This window comes from Fusarium oxysporum, chromosome 3 (genome assembly GCF_000149955.1).
Source record: "Fusarium oxysporum f. sp. lycopersici 4287 chromosome 3, whole genome shotgun sequence".
Taxonomy (NCBI): domain Eukaryota; kingdom Fungi; phylum Ascomycota; class Sordariomycetes; order Hypocreales; family Nectriaceae; genus Fusarium; species Fusarium oxysporum.
In genome coordinates this window covers 5,171,488-5,183,771 of record NC_030988.1, presented here as the reverse complement: position 1 = coordinate 5,183,771, position 12,284 = coordinate 5,171,488, and the positions used below count along the sequence as shown (strand labels likewise).

Sequence of the window (12,284 nt, the reverse complement as noted above, 5' to 3'; positions counted from 1 at the left end):
CACACGAGTCGTTCAGTCAAAACTGTCGGGTGCGACAACTACACATCACTGATGGGCACTAACCTGCGAATCTTCCAGCTCAACGTGCACAAGAAGGATGTGGTGCAGCTGAGCATGATGAACGACAGAGACTTGCAGGACTATGCGGTGCTGGCAGTCGCTGAGCCGTACGCCTTGAATATTGAAGGATCGGTGGTGACGACACCAAACAGTCACAGGAACTGGATCAAGTATATACCTACAAAGAGACACGACATGCAGTGGCCGATACGCAGCATGCTCTGGATACGGAGCGACCTAGAGGCGGAACAAGTGCCGATACCGTCGGCTGACCTCACGGGGGCGATACTTCGGTGGCCCGACCGGGAGGTCTTGGTGGTATCAGTATACGTGGCAGGGAAAGATGAGGAGGCCCTACGTACTACCATGAGGCAACTACATGCGACCATCGGGAGCTTCCGTAACAGCACGGGAAAGAGGACGGACGTTATCCTAGCCGGCGACTTTAACCGGCACGATCAGCTCTGGGGAGGCGACGATGTGACGGGTAGGAGACAAGGTGAGGCGGGGCCGATCATCGACCTCATGGATGAGCATGGTCTACTCAGTCTTCTCCCACGAGGAACGAAGACGTGGGAAGGACCAGGTGGCGAGAGCACGATCGACCTGACGCTCGCGTCAGCCGAGCTGGCAGACGAGATGGTACACTGCGGCATCTATCCGACCGAGCATGGATCAGATCACAGGGCTATCCAGGCAGAGTTTGATCTCGCGATGCCCGAGAGAACAGCGGAACCAAGGTTGTTGTTTAAAAATGCACCGTGGAACGCAATCAGGGAAAGGGTGAAGGAAAAGCTCTCACCACTTCCGTGGGATGGTGATGTCCAGACACAGACAGACAGGTTGATGGATGTGGTTCTCGATGCGATCCACGATCTAGTCCTACGTGCGAAGCCATCACCGTACGCAAAGAAATGGTGGACAACAGATCTCACCAAGCGTCGTAGGACGTACACGTTCTGGAGGAACCTGGCAAGGGCCCGGCGTCGGGCCGGTCAACGGATTGACAGCCTGGAAGATCGAGCCAAAGAAATGGGTAAAGAGTACCATGATGCTATCAAAAGACAGAAGAAGGCCCGCGACCACGGCGCAGAGAAGTGGCCATGCCGAACCTCACGATGGAGGAGGTGGAGGAGAAGGTGATGGAAGCCAAGGCGTGGAAGGCGCCTGGTCAAGACGGACTGCCAGCCATGGTATGGAAGCAGCTGTGGCCGGTGGTGAAGGAACGGGTCCTGCATCTGTTTCGGACATCATTGGATACAGGGCGATTGCCTAGCCAGTGGAGGACGGCCAAAATCATCCCACTCAAGAAACCGAACAAAGGCGACTATAAGATAGCCAAGGCATGGAGACCGATCTCGCTTCTATCGACGCTGGGCAAGATCCTGGAAACAGTAGTGGCGGACCGTATATCGCACGCCGCCGAGACGTACGGACTCTTACCCACCAATCACTTTGGTGCGAGAAAGAGGCGATCGGCAGAGCAGGCTCTACTGCTCTTCCAGGAACAGGTCTACAAAGCATGGCGCAATCGCAAAGTGGTCAGTCTGGTCAGCTTCGACGTCAAAGGAGCTTACAACGGCGTGTTCAAGGACAGGTTGCTGCAGAGACTCGAGGCGCGTGGTATACCCAAGGGGCTGATCAGGTGGATCGATGCCTTCTGCTCATACCGCACGGCTACCATCACGGTGAATGGCTACACATCAGAGCTACGGGAACTGCCACAAGCTGGCCTCCCGCAAGGGTCACCACTATCGCCGATACTGTTCCTGTTCTTCAACGCAGACTTAGTGCAGAGCAGGATAGACTCGAACGGAGGCTCGATTGCGTTTGTCGACGACTACTCAGCCTGGGTCACAGGTCCGACGGCCGAAGACAACAGAGAGGGCATTCAGGCCATCGTCGACCGTGCACTGGACTGGGAAAGACGCAGCGGAGCGACATTTGAGTGCGACAAGACGACCATCGTGCACTTTACCCGCGTCATCGACCGTACCAGCCGCATACCGTTCACGATCAAGGGAGATGTGATCAAGTCGAAGCGGAAGGCCAAGATCCTGGGCGTCATCATGGATGCAGGACTAAGATTCAAGAAACACATGGCTGAAGCGGCTACCAGAGGTCTCACGGCGGCCATGTGCCTGAGAAGACTGAGGATGCTATCTCCACGCACGACTAGGCAGCTGTTTACGGCGACCGTCGCTCCGGCGATGGACTACGCTTCGGTCGTGTGGTCGCATGCACGAAACGAAAGAGCACCGAGCTGGTTCAACAGGGCTCAGAAGATAGGAGCACGAGCCATCACGGGTGCTTTCCGGACAGTCGCGACAGCAGTGATGGAGGCAGAAGCCAACATACAGACGGTATGCGAGCGACATGCTCAAGCAGGCATGCGGATGTACATCAACATCAAGACGGTGCCAAAGACGCACCCGCTAGCAGCCCTCAAGGTGTCGGCGAGTCGAAGATACATGTCACCGTTGAAGAAGCTGGCGCTTGCGTATGAAGGCAGCGGAACGGAGCGGATGGAAACGATTGAGGCCTATGCGGTACCACCGTGGTACAACCGGGTGCCGCTTGTACGCGAGGCCGATCGTGAAGCGGCGAAAATAGCTGCAAAGAACGTCAACGACATTGTCATCGCGACCAGTGCTTCCGACAGGGGAGGTCTAGTGGGTATGGGCGGCATCGTGGCCCAAAGATCGCCTGGTCAAACAGACAGGATAGTGGCCAGGTACTCGGCCACGCTCGGGTCACGAGACGATCAGAACCCGTACACCGCCGAGCTGGAGGCGATAGCGATGGCATTGTGATGCATGCCGGATGGTCTACAATGTCGAGAGCTTACGGTGCTGTCAAGTAGCCAGTCGTCACTCAAGGCGATTGCCCGACCGCAACAGCAATCAGGCCAGACCTCCATCCGTCAGATCTACGAGCACATCGAGCGACTGGGAAAGGGAAACAATAGAGTCAAGATGATCTGGGTACCATCCAGAGACGATGACCTCAGCATGAGTCGTGAAGCAAAGAGACAAGCCAAGAAGGCTACCAGAGCGGGATGCACGCCGCAATCGCTACCGTACCAGGCCCGCTCCACGCGGCTCAGGCTGGCAGTGTCGCAGCTGCATCAGCAACGGAAACTACCCAACAATGTAGGCAACTACTCCAAACGGATAGATCGGGCCCTACCAGGCAAACATACGCAAGCACTATACGACATTTGCAAGAGACGAGAAGCCGGAGTGCTCTCGCAGCTCCGCACGGGAATGGCGAAGGTCAACAGCTACCTCAACAAGATCGGGGCCGCAGAGTCGGACATGTGTGAATGTGGATGTGGACCAGAGACAATGGAGCATTTTCTGTTCCGATGCACAAGATGGGAAGCAGAGCGTGAAGCCATGCGTCGAGTAGGACAAAACATGATGGGCAATCTTTCCTTCTTTCTAGGTGGAAAGTCGGCGTCAGACGGAGCAAAGTGGAGACCTAACCTGGAGGCGGTGCGAGCGACAGTCAAATTTGCGATGGCGACAGGAAGATTGAGCCAGGAAGGAGTTTGAGAAGGAGAAAACAAATGACTACTAATATTAACATCACAGCTGATTACTAACAACAAACAGCCTCAAGTTGACAGACCATGCTTCAGCTGCTGAAGATAGGATGCTGAACACTTGGAGATGGTATTGGTTGGCCTTCAAGCAGGTCTGTCAAGCAGAGTCAAGCAAACGGGGCTAGAAAAGTAAGAACAGGAAGAGCAGTAGGGCTTTCTTTTGTGTAGAATGGACGAAAAGCGGGGAATACGTGAATAGCTTAGCGTAGCCACAGGCCCTATGAGGTCCGTTCTCCCGGGCGTAATAAATACTACTACTACTACTACTACCCCAATGCCCCGCCATGACACGGCCGTAAACACGCTAAGAACACGTAATAATATCACATGACGAGAGGCAGGGACGAAACTACCGCAACGGAAGTCCAGGCAAGGGGGGCAAACATCAAACAGACAGCGAGAACTGATTTGGGCATCACAAGCAAAACGGCCCGCGACACCGTCACTTCCACCAGTGGTCAGGCCCATGGCCTCCTTCCTTTACAACCATGGCTGGATGCACTACTGATATGCCTGCACCGCACATTGGCAAAAACCCCGCCCGTGAATTGGACGATGACTCCCTTGTATTAAATCGCGACCAAGCTCAGCAAATCGATGAGTCTCGCCATGAAACTAAGAGGGTGGCAAGTGCCTCAAATCTCTATTTTCCTTTAGTCTGGCACTGGACGAGGAGCTTCCAGACCAAACGCATACGTAGACTCCGCTGACGTGATGTTACAGTGCGTGACCCAAACCTCCGGCATCGCGAGAACATCTCGATTGACAGAGAATAAGCGCCGCTACCGAGCGCGCCGGAAAGAGTATGTGTCGGATCTCGAACGAAGGCTCGCAGAAGCGCGAGAGCAAGGGATCAAAGCGACGACGGAGGTACAATTGGCGGCACGGAAGGTCGTCGTAGAGAACGGGCAGCTCCGGGACCTCCTTCGGCTGACTGGCTTCGCCGACGAAGATATCAACGTATGGACGAGGCGCGAACCAGGCGGAGATGATGCAAATGGAGCGAATTGCGCTCGAAGGCGAGAAATAGAGCGGATGGCCAGGCTATGTGTGCCATTTGCATCTGGCCGCGGAGGAGGGACCATAAAGGGGGAAAAGATATCCTTGTCGAGCAAGACCGACGGGAAGGGAGAGCTTGACCAGGCTGAAAACATATCGGAGAGCACCGGCATACCATCAAGTCCTGACGAGCCACTGGATAGTGAGCTAAACCCCTCCAACTGCCCGGATTTCGATACAACGACTACCTGCCCAGCACCCGAAACGAGCGAGGCTCCTGCTGCTGCACAGGTACAGACTCAAACCTGCCATGACAAACAATCAATGCCATGCAAACTTCTCTCGCGTCTCGCCGAGAATCCTGCTACAGATATTACTCAGGTCCCAGTCCCGCCAGGCTCTGTTGATCCTCTTCAGGATGCTACATACCATGAGGGAGATGTTGAATGCGGAAAGGCGTATGAGATGCTCATGCGCTACGCGACATCTGAGGAGAAGATGGATACCGTTGCTCAAGCATTGGAAGGTGGCTGCACTTCGACTGGGAAGGGTCGCTGTGTCGTCAAAAAGAATACTATTTGGGAGGCTCTCGATAGCATGTGTGGGTGAGCTCTCGACACGATCCTGCGTCAGGTAGACTGGAATTCGGCTGTACCAAGGGCACTTTTTGAATCTCACAATCAAAAAGCTCACTCCTTGATGCAAAGGACATAGCACTCCATTCCTACCTCGCCTACTTTTCTTAGCCTATCTCTTAACCTGAGCGGTTGGTCAACCATACATGGCCAGTTCACCCCACCACAATCTCTCGAGGCGGCATGGATCGGACATAGAATATGACGGCATTTTCGTCAAGTGAGGAGGTAATACTGGCTTTTATTCAGCGTATGCATTTGTCGTATGCAGGCAATCCTTCCTCTGTTATTGCTTTACCAGCACCCAGATGTTCCAAGCAGCCAACCCTTAAGGGAAAAAGGTTTAGACGGCCATTCCCACATATTCCAAGATCTCTCGCCGTTGCAGCATGTAGCTCTTTTCCAATGCCAGAATGAATCTCCACATTAATAACAACCTTGACCGGCTATTGAATAGGAGGTCATGGTATGTTGATGCAATTTATTACCAGTTAAAGGCCTCTCGTATCTCTGATTTGAGATTTGAGCCTTCGTCGACAACCGAATTTGAGGCCCACCAGATCCTCCAGTTGTATATGGCCCAGCTACAGCCTACATATCTGTTACTACATACGAAATCTGCTTGTGACCGCGTAAGAAGAGTTGGTACTTCTCGACCGGTGTCTATAGATTAGGGCTACCGCGCGAGCGACAAGTAACATAGATGATGGCCCCATAACCGGCCCATCTGCGTACTCATGCTCCCGTGGCCCGAAGTGGAGTCTTGCACGAAAACCTGCCGAACGCAGTTTGAGCAAATTCATCTCTTCCTCTCCTATCAGCACGCTGGTGGGGTTGTGTCATGGCCACATTGCAAGCAGCGGCTTTGTACTCCCTGTAATGCTTGATAACTGCCGCAGTCCCAACATTTCCCTATCATGGGAGTCTCCATATACGAGTCTAGAAGTTCCTTTATGAATTCCGGAGTCGTACCCGCGATGCCTTCATAGATCTGTCTAACAGATGGGTTTCCCAGACCCTGCGGCAGATTGATCCTTGCGTGCTTGATGGCTTCATCTCTAAGATTTCTGACATAACTTGGCGTCAGTTCATAAACAGCCGGAATAGATCCAAGGAATTCAACGATTTCCGAATTTCTAAGCCCATCCAAGTACTTCGCTGCTGATAGTGATAGCAGGATGTCGACTGCGTATTTGTCTGCCAAAGAAAACATTCTTGCATGAAATTGTAGCGCAGATATGTTCTGTTCTTCTATCTCGGGTACTGCCGAAACATCGTAATCCCCATTATTAAAGTAGTCAATCATTTTGTTGACAATGAACAGAGAATCCTCGCTCATCTTGTAAGTTCTCGAAGAGGATTCCTTGAAAGAGATACCAGCCATTAGTACCCAAGTTCTACGCCACCCACTTACTTGAAAATGGGCCCGTAAAAGCTGTGTGGAAAACCTTGGACTGTGTGAATAGGGCGGTTTTCCGAACATGAAACTTCTTGCCCTCACAAATCAAGACAAGGAACTCGCCATTCTCGTCTTTCCTAATACAAATTTTACAATCAGCAATTAATGCTAAAGTCTAAAATGACATAGCTATACATACCTCTGTTCGTCTTCCATAGCCGTTACAGATAAAGGTATGATATCCTAGATGCAACAGTAGAATTCTCCGCCCGGAACCATATCGGGAAATGTATCATTATTGCTGCCGAGGCGACAACGAATCATCGGGTCGGTGTCCGTCCATCACATTACCCTGCAAACCTTAAAATGCCAAGAAAAGATCCCAAGTGCCAGGACGGCCCATGGGAAGGGCGGATGGGGAGGCCTGCTACTTTTCTATTGCGTTTCCCAAAATTGCCATCTGTACAAAGGCATCAGAGTCTCTTGGATGCGTCGAGAAGGACCAAGAGGTTGCAGGGAACGGATCAGGACGAATGCTGAATGTAATGGCCGCCTCATTTCATCCGGCCAATCCCATCTTTCCTGTCAGTCCTGTCTCCCAGATATTTTGTTAAATTGTACCATTCAGCCACACGATAGCGTAATCTAATGGGAGCATTGCCAAAGCGGATGAGGCTAGTCTTGTGCTAGCCGTCCCCTGCTAGTGCCCAGTTGTTCCAATCAACTAACTCTTGAAGGGGCAGCCACCCCACAAATTTCGGACCTCGCTATAGTGGAATGTGACTGGGTTCCAGCGCCAGAAAAAATCTCCACATTGATGACACCACCATAGGAGAGCAGTTCTCCTACAGCTAAGGCCCGACGGTGCATGGCAAGTCCCTGAAGACGGACAGCCAAGGTATTATTGGTTCATGGAGAGGTAAGATGGTGTTACAGTACGGATGGCACCTGTTCTTTACGCTCCAGCTTAGGCAAAGCAAGGATTCCAGGTCCAGAGATTGTGTCAGAAATTTGATATATAGCGCCTTATTTGATCTTGGTATCCTTGGGAAAACATCCTCTCGCAACACCAGTCTGTCAGCCCTGCCAGCTCGTAGCCATGGCCTCCAGTGAGTCGAAAGCACAACGTCCTGAGTTTGAAGCGTATCCGGCGCCGAAAAATCTCCAGTCCAAGACTGTAACGAGAGAGGAGCTTCGCCAATGGATTCTTGATGGGCAGAAACCAGGCAAAGACTTCCTTCTTATCGACGTCCGCCGCGAGGATCACGAGGTAATAGGAGGCAGCTCCTGGCATTTCATGCTTGGGCCTTGTTATAACATTTTCTAGGGCGGAACGATAAGAGACGCAATCAACCTCCCAGTGCAGAGCGTATACCCATCCATCCCGACCCTATATATGTTGTTTAAAGCAGCAGGGATTAAGAAGGTGGTATGGACATGCAGTATGTCACCTTGCACTAAGTATTCAGCACTCAAACAGGCTAACTTACCCCAGCAACATCTCGCAAGCGAGGCAACCAGGTTGCTGGGTGGTTTACGGACTTCATCCAAGGGAAGGGTGATTCGGACATCGAGAGTTATGCGCTCTTTGAGGGGGTCCTTGGGTGGGCTACCGCTGGCAGAGAGTTTACGGACCTGATGGAGGGATACGATGAGGAAGTGTGGCGCAGAGACTATTCGAAGCACTAAGATGTACTTGCGATGGACAGGGTTGCTTAGAGACAGGTTGATTAATGAGCAACATCATGGAAAATTCAGGAGATGATTAAACTGTAGCGACGCTCCGGCCACTACACTGGGGCTGAACCATGCATGCAAGGTTGTTATTAGTACTTTGCGCCAGCCAATTAACGTTGTGGTGTCTGTCTCGACCCGAGCTTCGAGCATAAATTAGGTTTGCGCTTGAGCCAGATCAGCGACCCGCTTGCTGACATTGGCCAATCGCATTAGGTTTAATCTGTGGCCTCTGATGCAGTAGCTTTAGGGACGGCGACTGCCGTTGTAGCCCACTGGCCAATTAAAGCTCTCCTGTCCGTCCGTTCTATCTCAATATTCCCTAGCAAGCGTTAGAAGAGCGTAAAAGTTTACTTGCATAAAAGCCAGGCGATGCGGGCTACTCGCTGCAATCAGATTCCTCTTCAACCCGCAGGACAAGAGGACTAGGATTTCTAAGCAATCGGCAACACCTTTCTTCCCAATGGCGGCTGAACTTACACCCTCGCAATCAGTTGCGACGAAGTTGCACGACAAGAAAGTGGACGAAGAATCTCAGAAGGTTGAGTCTTTTCAGCCTGACTGCAGCGGACCCACCTCTAATACACCTCGTATCGAAGACGACCAGGGACTTGAAGATAACTCTAATGTCCCTAAACTATCATATCCGAAACTTTTCTGGTTCTTCTTCTATAACTTTGGCCTCTTTGCATGGGGCGGGCCCGTCGCGCAGATTGCCCTGATCAAAGAAAGGCTTGTGGTCCAGGACAAATGGATCACCCTCCCTCGCTTCCAGCGCGTCTTCTCCGTCTATCAGATCCTCCCCGGGCCTGAGGCTGCCGAATTATGTATGTTCTTCGGTTGCTTGTCTGCGGGTAGGATAGGCGGGATTATTGCAGGGATGGCATTCATCCTGCCCGGGTTTGCTTTGATGCTACTTACTAGTTATTTGTATACTCTAGCTGGTTTTGAGAATAAGTACTTTAATGCTTCGTTCCGGGCTTTGCAGCCTATCGTCGCGGCAATGGTAGGTGTCTCATCTATTGAAAAACTATAAGCAATTTCGGTCATCTGATTCTTACACTTATTTCTAGATCTTAAGAGCGACTCACAAGATAGCTGAACACTCTGTGAGAAAGCATGACACGAGAAAAGTAGACCCTTTTCTCGTGATTGCAGCCATCTGCACGGCCATCAACGGCGCACTTCGCATAAACATGTCAGTATTCCCGTTCCTCCAAATTAAACACAACTATATAACAGATGCTTTCTGCCGACGCCCGAATCTATTACGACGCTTTTAGGCAGTACGCTGACTCCATTACTTCTTCATAGTTTCATCTCACTTGGACTCTACGGCATAATCTACACTTTCATCGCCCGGCGCCTCTGGATCCCTGCAGCCGCGCTCTTCATCCTTCAATATGTCGGTTACGCACTCTATGTCGTCTTCCGTGGTGTGCCCTCACCCGTGTCGTTGGCCCTCGGTATCGCTAAGACACCTTCATTGATCAACCTTTTCGTGCTAGGCCTTGTGGCCGGCACACTCTCATTCGGCGGCGCGTATACAGCCATCCCGTTTGTGCAGGTTGAGGCCGTCTTGATGGGGGCATGGCTCCCGCAGAGCGTGTTTATCGATGGCATTGCCATTGGAAATATCTTGCCGGCACCGCTGGTAATTTTTGCAACGTTTGTGGGTTTTCAGGGCGCATACTTGGATGGGTCGATCGGCAACGCGTTTGCAGGTGCAATTATTATCACTCTGGGAATGTTCTTCCCCTGTTTCCTGTTTACCATTGCGGGGCATGAGTTGTTGGAAAAGTTGGTTCGAAATAAGGTAAGCGCAGCTCTGACTTCCTTAGTTTCCTCGCCACTATCAGTTCCGTTATGAGCAGCTCTAGCAATAGCCTCGCTGACGGCCACCTTCTGGCAAATAGTTCCTCGCTAGCTTCTTTGACGGCCTATGTGGCTCGGTCATTGGCGTCATAGCAATCATCGCGGCCCAAATCCTTAAGGCCAGTATCGTGGGCTCTCTCGAAAGGGTGAAGGATAAGCCAATTGGTGACGTGATTGACACAACCGCTCAGGTCGGCCCGGCGGCGGTTCTGTACATGCTTGCCCTGGCGGTTCTCTACAAGTTCACTAATAAGTATACTGCACTCTTATTAGTTATCATGGGTGCAGTCGCGGGGCAGTTCCTCTTTGTAGACTAGGAACAAGAAAGACAATTTATGCAGAATAGCGGCACCGGAGGAATATAAAGTCATGGCCCCAGATGGTGCCATTAAGGTTGAGAAAGATGAACGATAGAAGGAGCTCTTGCAGGTTACCTGGACGAGGTAACAGCACATATCATGGCAACCCCAGCAGTTCTAGCGGGAGAACAAGGCCTAGTCCATCACGAGGAACAGCCGAGAAGATCCTTGATCCAGCGCCCCGATGCTCGCAGTCTCATGGATTCTGTTATCCTGGATATTGAAATATTATCAGACCGAGCATTTCGCTGCATCTTACTTTGTTCAGGATTAATCGCCCAGGGGAGGATTCTTTTTAGCCCATCACAAGATTCAAATGACGATGTGATGGACATAATCTTTGACGTGCCCAACAACCTTGAAGACATGTCGGCGGGCATTAAGTCTACTCTCAATACTTACTGATTCTTCGGGAGCAGCTGGACAATCCTAACCAACTGCTCAAGCGCGAAAGTCATGTCAAGTTACCATATGAAGACAAAGGTCTTGGTGCATTATACGAACAAATTCGGAAACAGGCTTCATTACAACGGCGCTCTACAGAATTATAGTCGACATCGTGATAGGGTAGCTGCGAGAGGTTTACAACGTTATCGTCACGGCATTTTGCAAGAAATCACAGCTCCTACTAAGTAATCAGCTCTGTCCGCTCGTCGTGTTTCCAGGTCGCAGACTGTGTTAGGTTAGCAAGCTGAACGTTGTTAGAGAATGACCGTAAGTCAACTTTTGATATGTAGCGTTTATTTGATAAATGAATAGATAAATGGATTAATTCCGTCCGATAGAATACACCTCAAAGATCTTACAACGTCTTATCTCGTCGTTGAGACATTTGATAGGCGGTTCCATCTTTTTGAGGGCTGATACTGTAAACAAAATGCACCCAGCCTCGCCGGCTTTCCCATGCTAAGAAGTATAAATATCACAGCACTGTTTAACCAGCTACGTTATTTCTATGCTATCTAGAGTTCCTAGTAGGCCCACCTTCAGGGTCTAGGAACTTCCCGCAAATAAACAAAAACTGCCAGCATTTGCTTTATTACAATAGTCTAACCTATACTAGCTTGGCCCCCATGATATTACCCAATTAAATACCTTTGAGCATATAATAATATTTCTATCTATGAAATAAACCTCTGATAAAGATTGTAGATAGAGTGGATAACGTATGATAAATAAAGTACGCATTCATATGTGTATGTGGTATGTGATACGCGCGCAGACGGTCGATCGAAATGGGACAAACAAGTTACCGTGGTATGGATTACATGGGAATAAACCGGAGATAGATAGTCACTTGAGAAGTGGACAGGGGTAGGCGACAATTAGGGGTACACGACAATTAGGAATAGAAGAGTAGGGGGAGGTAGAAACTTGCTGATGTCTTGTTCTTGTAGCTGTGTGAATGCACTGCTCTGTGCGTTATCTGACTGCTGAACAGGATAGTGCAAGTTATGGGAAATTGCTATAGGGAAAGCCCTTATCTCTCGTTGCTGTCTCCTGCCGCTTGTTCCGTGGCGTGATAATCTGCTGTCGCTTTATCCATGCTGTGCATATTTGCGTGGTCGTCCACGCTCTGTTGGTCTCTCCATGCTAATCTAGGTATACAATAAGAG

At 50.7% G+C, this 12,284-nt stretch overlaps 4 protein-coding genes across 4 annotated transcripts; 3 read left to right on the top strand and 1 right to left on the bottom strand.

Annotated features, from left to right (window-relative positions):
* The first annotated feature begins 3,947 nt into the window (after positions 1-3,947).
* FOXG_21822 (uncharacterized protein) lies at positions 3,948-6,592 on the top strand. Its single transcript, XM_018402188.1, has 2 exons — positions 3,948-4,293; positions 4,391-6,592. Exons 1-2 carry the CDS (start codon positions 4,156-4,158, stop codon positions 5,273-5,275), a joined length of 1,023 nt encoding a protein of 340 aa, XP_018254920.1. The 5' UTR covers positions 3,948-4,155; the 3' UTR covers positions 5,276-6,592.
* Positions 6,037-6,916, bottom strand: FOXG_14898 (uncharacterized protein; the record flags this gene model as incomplete). The annotated part of the gene is made up of 4 exons (XM_018394965.1): positions 6,037-6,191; positions 6,274-6,498; positions 6,716-6,837; positions 6,900-6,916. 4 exons carry the CDS (start codon positions 6,914-6,916, stop codon positions 6,037-6,039), a joined length of 519 nt encoding a protein of 172 aa, XP_018254919.1.
* A 784-nt stretch (positions 6,917-7,700) lies between these two features.
* Positions 7,701-8,389, top strand: FOXG_14897 (uncharacterized protein; the record flags this gene model as incomplete). Its single annotated transcript, XM_018394964.1, has 3 exons — positions 7,701-7,970; positions 8,028-8,142; positions 8,196-8,389. Exons 1-3 carry the CDS (start codon positions 7,800-7,802, stop codon positions 8,387-8,389), a joined length of 480 nt encoding a protein of 159 aa, XP_018254918.1. The 5' UTR covers positions 7,701-7,799.
* A 419-nt stretch (positions 8,390-8,808) lies between these two features.
* Positions 8,809-11,449, top strand: FOXG_14896 (uncharacterized protein). The gene is made up of 4 exons (XM_018394963.1): positions 8,809-9,440; positions 9,508-9,632; positions 9,749-10,250; positions 10,351-11,449. The coding sequence occupies exons 1-4, from the start codon at positions 8,898-8,900 to the stop codon at positions 10,624-10,626; spliced, it is 1,446 nt and encodes a 481-aa protein (XP_018254917.1). The 5' UTR covers positions 8,809-8,897; the 3' UTR covers positions 10,627-11,449.
* The last annotated feature ends 835 nt before the right edge of the window (positions 11,450-12,284 follow it).

Bases quoted from the DNA above. Each gene is read 5' to 3' on its own strand.
- FOXG_14896 (XM_018394963.1), top strand. From the start codon at position 8,898: ATGGCGGCTGAACTTACACCCTCGCAATCAGTTGCGACGAAGTTGCAC. The intron at 9,441-9,507 runs GTAGGTGTCTCA...ACTTATTTCTAG, and splicing joins AGCCTATCGTCGCGGCAATG to ATCTTAAGAGCGACTCACAA. The intron at 9,633-9,748 runs GTCAGTATTCCC...ACTTCTTCATAG, and splicing joins GGCGCACTTCGCATAAACAT to TTTCATCTCACTTGGACTCT.
- FOXG_21822 (XM_018402188.1), top strand. From the start codon at position 4,156: ATGGCTGGATGCACTACTGATATGCCTGCACCGCACATTGGCAAAAAC. The intron at 4,294-4,390 runs GCAAGTGCCTCA...GTGATGTTACAG, and splicing joins GCCATGAAACTAAGAGGGTG to TGCGTGACCCAAACCTCCGG.